General features: G+C 45.9%; 1 protein-coding gene across 1 annotated transcript in view; it reads left to right on the top strand.

Moving 5' to 3' along the window:
• The first annotated feature begins 4,906 nt into the window (after positions 1-4,906).
• Positions 4,907-13,402, top strand: part of LPCAT3 (lysophosphatidylcholine acyltransferase 3) — a 42,236-nt gene continuing 33,740 nt past the window's right edge. Inside the window, exon 1 of the mRNA XM_023232487.2 lies at positions 4,907-5,563. Coding sequence (XP_023088255.1) covers positions 5,413-5,563 — 151 coding nt within the window. The 5' untranslated portion in view covers positions 4,907-5,412. The remainder of the gene's footprint in view (positions 5,564-13,402) is intronic.

Raw genomic sequence — 13,402 nt, 5'->3', positions numbered from 1 at the left:
AGAGGGTAGGTGGGGAAGGGTCCTGAGGAGCATCAGCTTTGTCCTGCATGGCAACTGCCTGGAAACCATTACAGTTTCTTAGGCAATGCAGGGTTAGTCCTCTCAGATGGGATGCTTCCACCAGGGATGGGGAGACCTCTTTCACTGGCAAAGAAGATCCATCAGAATTTAGGGGCTCCATGTCCCCAGCTTCATCAGGGTGATGAGGTTCATAAACATAAAAAAGAGGGCTTTATTTATCATAAAGGGTTGTAACCCTACAGGGTGGCCATTCTGATAGGCCAAGAAGCATAGCCTCCAGCCAGAAGCCAGAAACAGACACTTCAAGGGAGGGCCAAAGGGAAGGGAAATTTATGCTGAGTGGGGTGGCCAAATGTAGGTATTTAGTACGTTATAGGAGTGATGAGTTTTATGAAAGGATAAGCATACTCATGTGCAATTGAGCTTCATGCTTCTCCACGGGCCCCATGTTCAAAAATGTGGCATTAGGATGATCTAAGCACAGAGTTTTTGGCCCTCTGGCATCAAAAGGTGAAGCAGAGAACACGAGAATCCTCACCGCACTCTCTGTAGACTGGTCAGAACCACTTCGTATTCAAGGCTCTCTTATCAGGCATAAAAGGAGGGGACAATATGAGACAGTTGGTTGATGTCACTGGTAGAGTCTTTTGAAAGAACTAGTTTCTGTTTAGCCCTTAGGTTAGAAAACCTAAACGGGTTAGGGAGGGAGGGGTGAGCATAAGGAGGCATGCCTGGCCTCATCCCATCACGACCAAAGAACTCAGTTTTCAAGGTTACTCTGGGGTCCGCTTTGCCAGGAGAGGGTCCATTCGGTCAGTTAGTGGGGGCTTCGAATTTTACTTTAGTTTACAAGGGTATAGCCTATTGCTCCTCGCCTGAAAACTTGCACAGCATGTTATTATAATGAATATTGTGTATTACAATTATAATACAATTGTAATGATAACTATTTGTGTGTATCTAAACACATCTAAACATAGAAAAGGTACAGTAAAAATATGGTATAAACGATTAAAAAGGCCGGGCACGGTCGCTCACGCCTGTAATCCCAGCACTTCGGGAGGCGGGCGGATCACCTGAGGTCGGGAGTTCGAGACAAGCCTGAACAACATGGAGAAACCATCTCTACTAAAAATAAAATTAGCCGGGCGTGGTGGCGCATGCCTGTAATTCCAGCTACTCGGGAGGCTGAGGCAGGAGAATCACTTGAACCCAGGAGGCGGAGATTGTAGTGAGCCAAGATCGTGCCATTGCACTCCAGCCTGGGCAACAAGAGCAAAACTCCGTCTCAATAAAAAATAAAATAAAATAAAATTTAAAAATGGTACACCTGTATAGGCTATTTACCTGAATGGAGCTTGCAGGACTCGCAGTTGTTCTGGGTGAGTCGTGAGTGTGAAGAGTGTGAGAATGAATGTAAAAGCCTAGGACACTGCCATACACTACCCTGTGTGATTGCCCAGTGGGCCTCTTCCTGCCCGCTGCACAGACAAAATCAGTTCACTGAGACCATGGCATTGCATTAAAGGAAGAGTTTAATTGATGCAAGGCTGACCATGCCACATGGTACATGAAGCTATGACTCAAATCAATCTCCCTGAAAATTTGGAGGCTAGGATTTTTCAAAGACAGTTTGGTGGGCAGGGGCCTACGGTATAAGTGCTGCTGGTTTGTTGGTGATGCAATCAGAGCGGTATGGCAAATGATCCTCATGCCCTGACTCCACCTCTGGATGGGGTCCATAGGACTGGTTGAGTCGTGAGTTCAGCTGGCGTTTGCAGAAATGCCAAAATCTGAAAAGACATCCTAAAAGGTCAACCTTAAATTCTACAACATGATGTTATCTAGATGCGTAACTGGGGAAGTTACAAATCTGGTGACCTCCTGAAAAATGGTTGGTAATCAATTATGCCTATGTTTTAGCAGAATTCAGGCCCCTTTCATAAGCTTAACCTTGTGGCCTTTCACTAGTTTTACAAAGGTGGCTTAGTTTGGGTAAGGGCTATTATCCCTGCTTTAAGGTTAACTATAAACTACATTTCTCCCAAAGTCAGTTTGGTTTATGCCCAGGAATGACCAAAGATAGCTTGGAGGTTAAAAGCATGAGGGAGGTTGGGCATAGTGCTCACACATGTTAATCGCAGCACTTGGGGAGGCTGAGTCAGGCAGATCACTTGAGGCCAGGAGTTCAAGACTAGCCTGACCAACATGGCGAAACCCCATCTCTACTAAAAATACAAAAATTAGCTGGCCATGGTGGTGCATGCCTGTAAAACCAGCTACTTGGGAGGCTGAGGCACAAGAATTGCTTGAACCTGGGAGGCAGAGGTTGCAGTGAGCTAAGACCATGCTCCTGCACTCCAGCCTGGGTGACATAGCAAGACTGTCTCAAAAAAAGGAAGATGAAGTCAACTATATCAGATTTCTCTTACTGTCATAATTTTGTAAAGGCAGTTTAATTGGACTCTATAAACACTATATGTTTAGGCTTTACTGAAGTTATAAATACATATATAATTTTCTTTCTTTTTTTTTTTTTTTTTGAGACGGAGTCTTGATCTGTCGCACAGGCTGGAGTACAATGACACGATCTCAGCTCACTGCAACCTCCACCTCCCGGGTTTAAGCAGTTCTCCTGCTTCAGCCTCCCAAGTAGCTGGGATTACAGGCACCCACCACTGCGCTTGGCTAATTTTTGTATTTTTAGTAGAGTCGGGGTTTCATCATGTTGGCCAGGCTGGTTTCGAACTCCTGATCTCAGGTGATCCGCCTGCCTCAGCCTCCCAAAATGCTGGGCTTACAGGGGTGAGCCACCGTGCCCAGCTTTTTTTCTTTTTTTTCTGAGACACAGTTTTGTTCTTGTTGCCCAGGCTGGAGTGCAATGGCACAGTCTCAGCTCACTACAACCTCCACCTCCCGGGTTCAAGTGATTCTCGTGCCTCAGCCTCCCAAGTAGCTGGGATTACAGGCGCCCAACACCACGCCTGGCTAATTTTTTTATATTTTTAGTAAAGACAGGGTTTCACCATGTTGGCCTAGCTGGTCTCTAATTCCTGACCTCAGGTGATCCACCCACCTCAGCCTCCCAAAGTGCTGGGATTACAGGCATGAGCCACTGTGCCTGGCCTATATATATAATTTTTGGTTTCTTTGCAAGACAGAGTCTCGCTCTGTCTCTCAGGTTGGAGTGCAGTGTCATGATCATGGCTCACTACAGCCTCAACCTCCCGGGCTCAAAGTGATCCTCCTACCTTAGCTTTCTGAGTAGCTGGGACTACAGGCACGTGCCACCATGCCCATCTAAATTTTTTTTTTTTTTTTTTTTTTTTAGAGACAGGGTCTGTCTATGTTGCCCAGGCTGGTCTCTAACTCCTGGGCTCAAGCAATCTTCCTGCCTCAACCTCCCTAAGTGCTAGGATTACAGGCATGAACCACTGTGCCCGGCCAATATAAGGCATGCAAAACTATACTAATTTTCCTTTCTGGATATATGCTGTGTGTAAAGTATTAAAATAGGCATGGGATTGATAAATACCAAAGTCCGCAAAGTGGTGACCTCTGAGAAAGAAAGGCAGGAAATGCCCTCAGGAAGGGATATACCAGCTTTTCAAATGTATAGGTGATTTTTTTTCTTAACCTGGGGAAGTTATATTATTCTCTACTTTTCTGTGTGAATGAAATATTTTGTTTTTTAAAATTTTGCCCAAAAAGGGAGTAGGAGTAGGGAATTTGACAGACCTTTGTTTAAATTCTGTCTGCCGCTTACTTGTAAAGGAACTTACCCGGTTTCTTAATTTTTCCAGGCCTCTGTAAGAGGACATCATCATAATAAATATTCTATTGCACAGTCAAAGCAAGTGAAATAATACGGATAAAAGTGCTTTATAAAGTGCAAATGCTGTAAAAGTATAAGCTGTAATTTTACAAGAATGCGCCACCAATTATTGTAACTAAGAGTTACTGCAAGAAACTCTTAGTATTCCTTTGTTACATACTTTCACAGAAGCTTGCTTGACCTTTTCCTTCAGAGCACTTACCTTCACTTGCAATAACACGTTCATTGATGCTATTACTTGTGCATCCTCCCACTCCGTGGTTCTGGGCTCCTGATTCTATTCCCAAGACCAGCATAGTCCCTGGCACATGGTAAGTGCTCCACAGATTTTTTTTCTTTTTTTTCTTTCTTTTTTTTTTTTTGAGACAGAGTCTCGCTCTGTCGTCCAGGCTGGAGTGCAGTGGCGCTATCTCGGCTCACTACAAGTTCTGCCTCCCGGGTTCACGCCATTCTCCTGCCTCAGCCTCCCGAGTAGCTGGGACTATAGGCGCCCGCCACCACGCCTGGCTAATTTTTGGTATTTTTGGTAAAGACGGGATTTCACCGTGTTAGCCAGGATGGTCTCGATCTCCTGACCTCGTGATCCGCCCGCCTCCGCCTCCCAAAGTGCTGGGATTACAGGCGTGAGTCACCGCGCCCACCCTTGGGCATATCTTAACAGGATTACCTGTAGGAAGTGAGAATGGAAAGCAGGACCTGGAGATAGGACTTTGCTGTTTTACATTACTATACTGTTAGAACTTTTATGATAAACATGTATTAGTGCAAAACTATTTGAATTTTTAATTAAAATAATAAGTGTTAAATATGCATATCTTAATTTCATCGCCTCTCGGGGGAAGATCACGTTTTACTACACGAAATTGCATGGAAAAGGGATACATGAAATAAAAGGAGCAATGACTGCTCCTGGGGCACTGGGCTTTCCACTGAACCTGGGGGAGTGAAAGCGACGAGTTTAACAGCCTAAGAATTTAAGAACGGGCCGGGAGGGGCCGTTAGGGGGCGCGCGCGAGGCGGCGCGGGCGTTCCCGCCTCCCCGTTACATGCCCCAGTAACCTCAGCGCCGGCGACCGGGAGTAACCTCGCGCGCGGGCTGTCCCCCCGCGCTCAGACTCTCGCCTGCTCCCGCCTCAGCCAATGGGAAGGCAGCGAACGGGCCGGCCGGTTGCTCGCCGGGGAGGACTCCTCCCGGGAGCACTTCGAACGGAGTTGAACGATCGCCAGGCCACGGGCTCAGACCTTTCCAATGGCAGCTCTGGGTCCCGACGCCAAGCCCCGCCCAGCCCTAGGCCTCCACCTTGTGCATTCTCGGCAGGAGTCACCTTTGCCTTACAAACCTTCAGACCCGCCCTCTTCCTACCTTGCCGCTCTAGGCCCCGCCCTCTGCGCGGGTCGGCCAATAAAGGGGTGAGCTGGCGCCGCGGGGCGGGCCACTAGCCAATGCGCACGCCGTGGGCGGGCCCCGAGCCGGAATTGGGGGTGAAGCGATAGCGTTTTGCCTGCATTTGGGGCGCGCGGAGCTGGGGGGTCCCTGTGGGGCGCCCGGAGTTAAGATGGCGTCCTCAGCCGAGGGGGACGAGGGGACTGTGGTGGCGCTGGCGGGGGTTCTGCAGTCGGGTTTCCAGGAGCTGAGCCTTAACAAGTTGGCGACGTCCCTGGGCGCGTCAGAACAGGCGCTGCGGCTGATCATCTCCATCTTCCTGGGTAAGGACCCTCCTGCCTCCCTCCGCCCCTCGCGGAGTCCCCGGGGAGTAGGGGAGGAATGGGGACAGGACCGCCCGCTCTTCCCGGAGCCACCTGGGAGGGCTGTGCCGGGTGCGGGTGTGAATCCTGAAGCACACCAACAGCTATTGAGGGAAGACAGAAGTCCTGTCTCGAGTCTGGGGAGCTGTGCCCTCTGAACCTCTTCACCTTTCTCTTCAACCCCTGCCATGCCCTCTGGCCCCTCAGTCGGGCCCCCGCCCTCTTGTGCCAGGCTCTGCCCGTGCTCCCACGACCTGTCTTTATTTGTCCCTCTGTTGAGTTCCACTGTCTGGCCATGTGTCCTGCTCTGTCATTAATAACCACCCCGCACACGCGCGCATCTTATCGGTAGGCATAGGGCCCCTAACTTAGGAATTTTGGCCCTTTCGTCCTTTTCAGCCCCATATTCCATATTTCATATTCTTAGTGTCTGTTTTGTTTATTGCCAGCTTATATTATACTTTCGTCTCTTTTCTGTCCCGTTCCTACTATTTTCTTATGCCATGTTGCTTTTTTTTATTTTCCAAGCCACCTACCTGTCATTTACCTTGGAATATCATTTTAATGCTGGACTTGGAAAACAGGACTAACAACCTCCTTAAAATCGATCCATACTATTCCAAGCGTTTATTACACGTGTGGTTCAAAGGATGTGGTGTATCTGAATTTATGCCACAACAAGCTGTATTACAACTGGTTTATAGGCTTTTTTACCGCATCCTCACTCCATGGTTTAATACATGGAGGCAGCATAGTACAATGGAAAAAAGTATGGGCTTTGAAGGCAAACAGATCACACCCAGCCTTGTTGCTGCTCACAAACTGAAGGACCCTAGGCAGGCCACAAAACCCTCTGGGGCCTAATTTCCTTATCTGTGAAATGAGGACAACAGTGCTTACCACATAGGATTGCTTTAAAGTCCTGTAGAAAGGCCAAGATTGGGAAGCACCTGTACATATATATACATAAAATTTAAGCAGTTGGAACGTTTTATGAAGGTTATGGAACTTTAGGAGAGGGTGGGTGGGAAGGATTAAGCAAAAGCTATAAGTGGTGATAAGGAAACAGGACTGGGGCCAGAGCAGAGGTTTAGAGGTCTGAACCATAAGAAGTTTGAGATAAAGTTGGGCAGGAAAAGCCTTAAATGCCAGAGAGAAGTTTGGCATTTATCCAGTAGAAGCACTGACATATAATATCACCAGAGGGTGTTAACCCAATCTAGATAATGGGATAGGCATTAATTCATATTTAAACAACCTAGCCTAATAGCATTGTTATTTGTCTATTACATATCAAACCAAGATCTTCCTTTCTTCCAAATAAAGATCACCTTTTTCTTCCTCTGTAGAATTGTAAGATTTTAAAGATGGAATGGAACTGGGGTTGTGCAATTTGCTCAGTGTCACCCAGACATCACCCAAATTTATCAGCACCCCAGTCTAGGGTTATTTGCACCACACCAGCTTTGAACTTCCTACTCTTTCATCCTTGTTTCTGACCCAGTTGTTTGTTGACATTGTAATTGGCGACTAGTGTTTACATTTGACAGGACGCAGTGGCTTATGCTTATAATCCCAACACTTTGGGAGGCTGAGGTGGGAGGGTCACTTGAGGCCAGCCTGGGCAACATTTTATTTGTCTCTGCAAAAAAATTTTTAAAAATTAGGCCAGGTGCAGGGGCTCATGCCTATAATCCCGGCATTTTGGGAGGCCAAGGCAGGCAGATCGCTTGAGGTCAAGAGTTTGAGACCAGCCTGGCCAACATGGTGAAACCCCGTCTCTACTAAAAATACAAAAATTAGCTGGGCATGGTGGTGGGCACCTGTAATCCCAGTTACTTGGGAGGCTGAGGCAGGAGAATCACTTGAACCCAGGAGGTGGAGGTTGCAGTGAGCCAAGTTAGCACCACTGCACCCCAGCCTGGGTGACACAGCGAGACTCTGTCTCAAAAAAATAAAAAATAAAAAAATGAGGTAGGCAGCGGGGCTCAGTGGCTCACGCCTGTAATCCCAGCACTTTGGGAGGCTGAGGCGGACGAATCAGGAGGTCAGGAGATTGAGACCATCCTGGCTAACACGGTGAAACCCCGTCTCTACTAAAAATACAAAAAATTAGCTGGGCGTGGTGGCAGGCACCTGTAGTCCCAGCTGCTCAGGAGGCTGAGGCAGGAGAATGGCGTGAACGCTGGAGGAGGAGCTTGCAGTGAGCTGAGATCACGCCACCGCACTCCAGCCTGGGCAACAGAGCCAGACTACGTCTCAAAAAAAAAAAAAAAAAATGAGGTAGGCATGGTGGCTCGTGCCATGCCTGTGGTCCCAGCTACTCCCGAGGTTGAGGTGGGAGGATCACCTGGGCCTGGGAGTTTGAGGCTACAGTGAGCCGTGGCACCACTGCACTCCAGCCTGAAGGATAGAGCAAGACCCTGTCTCAAAAAAAAAATAGTCTTACTATTAGTAATTAGTTTGGAAACTGTTGGTTCTCAACAATAAATTGAGAATGTAACACAAGTAGCAACCAGTTATAAGGGGCAATCTGTTAAATGGAGTTAGTGCTGGAATTAGGACTTGGAATTCAACTTTTGTGTGTTGACATAACCTGCCTGTGCACTCCTGCTGAGCTATTGCTGTGTACTGTCATGGGGCATACAGCTGACTAGGAAATTGTTTTCTCCATATCCCACTCCTTCTCTCATCTTCTCTCATTACCACCAATCATCAAAGTAATAAGCACTTGGTGTGATGCATCTACCACACTCCGGAGCCCCCTTGCTCATTCTACCATTTCCCGCACCCTCCCTTCCTATCTCACATACACTGTTGCCTTCAGTAACTCATAGTATTTCTCATTTTTAGATCAACTTGGGGCTTCAGCTTGCCTCCTATCAGGTATAGCTCATTCATGTGGACAGGCAGGATTGTATTCCTAGTAGGCATAGGTTAAATACATACATGTAAATATAAATTGATTAAGCTTGCTGTGTGCGTGGTAGGAGTGCGTTTTGGTTGTAAATATGTTTCCCTTACAAAAGGTTATTACCACTTCTGTGTATTGTAACCTAGAAACCAGTAGATTTTCAGCAGAGGAGTTCCTGGTTCTTGAACCCAGCTCTCCCAGGGAACTGGGATACTGGAGGAAATCCTTGCTGGAGGTACCAAGAAAGCCTGTGTGTTGACATAACCTGCCTGTGCACTCCTAGTTCAAAATGATTTCCCTTTCACTTTCCACTGATTAGATGAATTCAGGTTAAAAACACCTCCCTAAATGCAAATACCCCAAGGGAAGAGTTAGGTATATCATTCACATTTTAAAATATACGTTTTAATCAGATAGTCTAATTACTATTTTCCTGACATCTTTCTTTTGTTTCTTCAGTTCTGTGTGCTGATCTTAGGGTGAAATGCAGAGCATTAAGCACTAGCTTTCAAACCTTTTTGACTAAGACCCATTGTAAGAAATATGTTTTGCATTGTGACCCAGAACACACAGACATGTCTATATATACATGTATTTGAAACAAGTTTCAGGAAAGAATACTTCCCCTTAATAATAACTCACTAAGTTGATTTCATGGCTTATTAATGAGTTAAACAGTTTGAAAAATATTGAGTTAGAGGCTGCAATTTTTTTTTTTTTTTTTTTTTTTTTTGAGACGGAGTCTCGCTCTGTCACCCACACTGGAGTGCGGTGGCATTATCTCGGCTCACTGCAGTCTCCGCCTCCCAGATTCAAGTGATTCTCCTGCCTCAGCCTCACAAGTAGCTGGGACTACACGCACACGCCACCACACCCGGCTAATTTTTGTATTTTTAGTAGAGGCGAGGTTTCACCATGTTGGCTAGGATGGTCTCGATCTCCTGACCTCGTAATCCACCTGCCTCCCAAAGTGCTAGAATTACAGGCGTGAGCCACCGTGCCCAGCCGAAGCTCCAATTTTTAATATTCAATACTTCAAAGAAAAAGTAAGTTTATGTGGACTGCTGCACTGGAGTATTTTGAGCAGTCAGAAGACTGTAAACGGAGTGTGTTTATGTTTGTGTTGTGTGTATGATTACAAGGAGTTTGATGGAAGGATCCTGAAGAGGAATTTTGCCATGAGCCCTGGTGCTGGCAAATACTACCAAAAAACATCTCCCCTTCAACAACTTGGGTCTCATCACTCCTTAATGTAACTAATACCATGAATTATTGAAATACATTTAGTAACATGCACCTACTACGGTAAAGCAGTATTCTTAACCTTGCAAGGGCAAGAGCTGTGGGTGTAGTATGAGTCATGGAGCCCTGCACCCAAAGGTATTATGGTCTGTTAGGGTACAAGAAATGGGCATAAGTACACTAATGACCCGAATAAATTTTAAGTGCCATAAGAGAGGTACAGAGCTTTATGAGATTTAAAGATGGAACATTTCATTTAAAGATGAGTAAGGTTTCAGCATAATGAGACGGTAAGACTTAAGGAATAGCATGAGCAGAGGCACTGAGGTGTGACTGTGGCCACACAGCCAAGGAACAAGTAGTCTAGTTTGATTAAAACAGGACTTTAGAGAAGTGATGGAAAATCAGGCTGGAAGTGTAGGTTAAAGAGCCTTTAAAGCCAAGGTAAAGAGTTTGTACTCACATAAGTGATAGGGAACACTGGAGATTTTTGAATGGGGAATAATATGACTGGAGCTGTATTTTAAAAGATAGTGTAGTCAGGGGTGATTTGAAGTCAGCATAGACAAGTAGTGGGCAAACTAAGGAGAAGGAAGTGATCTAGAGAGGAAGTTATAATGGCTTGGAGGCAGGCTGACTGCGCTGAGAGGAGAAAGTAGGGATGTCCTGTGACATATTCTAGGAATACCAGAACCTTTTGAAAGGTAGATTCTGTAGACACTGTCATCCACACAGCCGCTCATGCCTGAAACCCAAGAATCAGCTTTGTTGCCTTTCTTCACTCACTCCCCGTATCCCAGTCACCCAGTCCTATCAATACAACCTTTAGATTGTGTCAGATTCATCTATTCTCCATCACCGCAGCCACCAGCCATCTGTCACCAGCACCACCCGAGTAGCCTCCTGACTGGTCTCTAATTCTGTTCTTGCCCCCTCAGTCCACTCTCCAAAAGCAGCCAGAGAGAACCGATCCTGTGCCTCTCCTGTTCAGAACCCTTCAGGGGCTTCCATACCTGGCTGGTAAGCCCCTGCCTCGTCCCAAGCAAGCTGACAAGCTTTTAGCCACATGACCTTTGTTCAGTTCCTCAGGAAAGGCATGTAGCCTTCCCTACCTCAGAGCCTTTGCACACGCTCACCTACTGCCTGGAGCGCCCTTCAGTCACCTGACAAACTCCTTTTCGTCTTCCTCTGAGAGTTCTTCCCTGACTCTCATGTTAAATTATGTCCCCTGTTACACTTTCTCATACTGACTGGAATTTCCTTCCAAGTATTTATTACACTTTGTAATTATGTATTTGTAGATGAGGGCAGAAACCATGGCAGTTTTGTTTACCACAGTGTACCCAGAGTTTAACACGTACTTGGCTTGTAGAAGAGGCTCGATAAATGCTTGTCGAATAGGTGAATGAATGAATGAATGACTTGGCAACTTATTATTTGGAGGATAAAGTTGTAATTTTAAAAAGACTCCATCCTCCTGCCTGAGTAGCTGGATGGGCTAAAGACAGAGTTTTAGGAGACAGTATTGGTATCATAACTGACTCAGGGAGGGAATGAAATGCCACGGAAAAGCTTATACAGAGAAGAGGATCTTATTCACGTTGATTGGGTATGTTAATATTGCTACCCCTTGATAATAGTAATAGCTGGCATTTATTAAGGATTTTCTGTGTACCAGACATTGTCCTAAATGGTCAACAGGCAGTTCCCCACCTAAACCTACCAGTTATCCATGAAGTAATTATAGTACTGTTAAGATCTCCTGGTACAGACAGGAGAGTCAGCCGTACAAAGATTGAGTAACTTGCTTAAAGTCACACTCAGTTCTGCCTGACTCAAGTTCCTGCTCTTTACCACAGAGATTGGGAGGAGCATGCAGGGGTCGAAAAGATAAATGCCCTTGGTATCCTTTTCTCTTTTCACTCTCAGTGGTTAAACCAAGATGCAGTCAGCATATAAGCCACCTCTCAGCGTCCAAAGCTAGAGCTGGCCAAATGGAGCAGATGGCCACCCTGCTTAGTGTGAGTGTTCCCTAGTCTTGGCCATGATGGTGGCTTGGCTGTTAGACTGATCAAAAATTGCAGCTGGGGGTAAGAATTCATTCCTCAGAGGTTCAGAATTAGCATCACTAAAGTTAGCGACCTTTAAAATCAAAGGAAGTCCTGCAGTTTAGTTCCCTTTGGACCAAAGTCAGGTCTGGCCCTTCAGAAAAAAAATCCATTATTCAGTGCAAAAAGCTTTCTTCAGGTAGCACTGGAATCACAATATAAAGAGACCAAAGGTAAGCTAGATGAAAATTAAGCAGCATTAATGAAACAAAGAGACTTCTGACCATAACACAAAGCAGGGTCCAAAAATTCTACTACTATAAAATAGGGAGATTGTCCTAAATGACCTGCAAGGACCCTTCCAGTTTTAAAAGTCTAGGTATATTACTTCTACATGTTTAGACTTTATTCTAGTTCTTAGCCACAAATTTCATCATAATCTAAACCTTCCTGTTTGGGATTTTTTTTTTTTTTTGAGACAGGATCTCACTCTGTCGCTCAGGCTGGAGTGCAGTGGTGCAGTCTCAGCTCATTGCAACCTCTGCTTCCCAGATCAAGCAATTCTCTAGCCTCAGCCTCCTGAGTAGCTGGAACTACAGGCATGAGCCACCATGACCAGCTACATTTTTTGTGTGTGTGTATTTTTTGTAGAAACAGGGTTTCAGCATGTTGCCCAGGATGGTCTCTAACTTGAGCTCAATCAATCCACCCGCATCAGCCTCCCAAAGTGCTGAGATTACAGGCATAAACCGCTGCCCCTGGCCAAGAATTTCTTTTACATACAGTTTTCCAGGTCAGGCATGGTGGCTCATGCCTGTAACCTCAGCACTTTGGGAGGCCAAAGCAAGAGGATCACTTGAGTCCAGGAGTTCAAGACCAGCCTGGGCAACATAGTGATACCTCATCTCTACAAAAAGTGAACAAAATTGACTGGGCTTGGTGGCATGTGCCTGTAGTCCCTGCTGCTTGGGAGGCTGAGGTGGAAGGATCACTGGAGCCTGGGGTCCTCCCCTCAACTCAGGACGTTGAGGCTGCATTGAGCCAAGATCATACCTCTACACTCCAGCGTGGGCAACAGAGCAAGATTCTGCTTCAAAAATAAATAAATGAATAAATAAATAAGTAAAATTTTTTAAATTATCCAGGCATGATGGCATGCACCTGTAGTCCCAGCTACTCAGGAGACCAAGGTGGGAGGATCATTTGAGCCCAGGAATTTGAGACTGCAGTGAGCTATGATGATGTCACTGCATTCCAACCTAGATGACAGAAGATCTCATCTCTAAAAATAAATATATATATTTTTTCCAACCACTTTTTATCTATACTCCAATATTTTACATTTCATAAAACGTTATGTTTTGAATTCCAATATAACTTTATTGTTAAACATGTTAATTTGCGGTCCGGGCGCGGTGGCTCAAGCCTGTAATCCCAGCACTTTGGGAGGCCGAGACGGGCGGATCACGAGGTCAGGAGATCGAGACCATCCTGGCTAACACGGTGAAACCCCGTCTCTACTAAAAATACAAAAAAAAAAACTAGCCGGGCGAGGTGGCGGGCACCTGTAGTCCCAGCTACTCCGGAGGCTGAGGC

The sequence above is a fragment of the Piliocolobus tephrosceles genome, chromosome 10 (assembly GCF_002776525.5).
Source record: "Piliocolobus tephrosceles isolate RC106 chromosome 10, ASM277652v3, whole genome shotgun sequence".
Classification (NCBI taxonomy): Eukaryota; Metazoa; Chordata; class Mammalia; order Primates; family Cercopithecidae; genus Piliocolobus; species Piliocolobus tephrosceles.
This window is presented reverse-complemented; position numbering and strand designations above follow the sequence as displayed.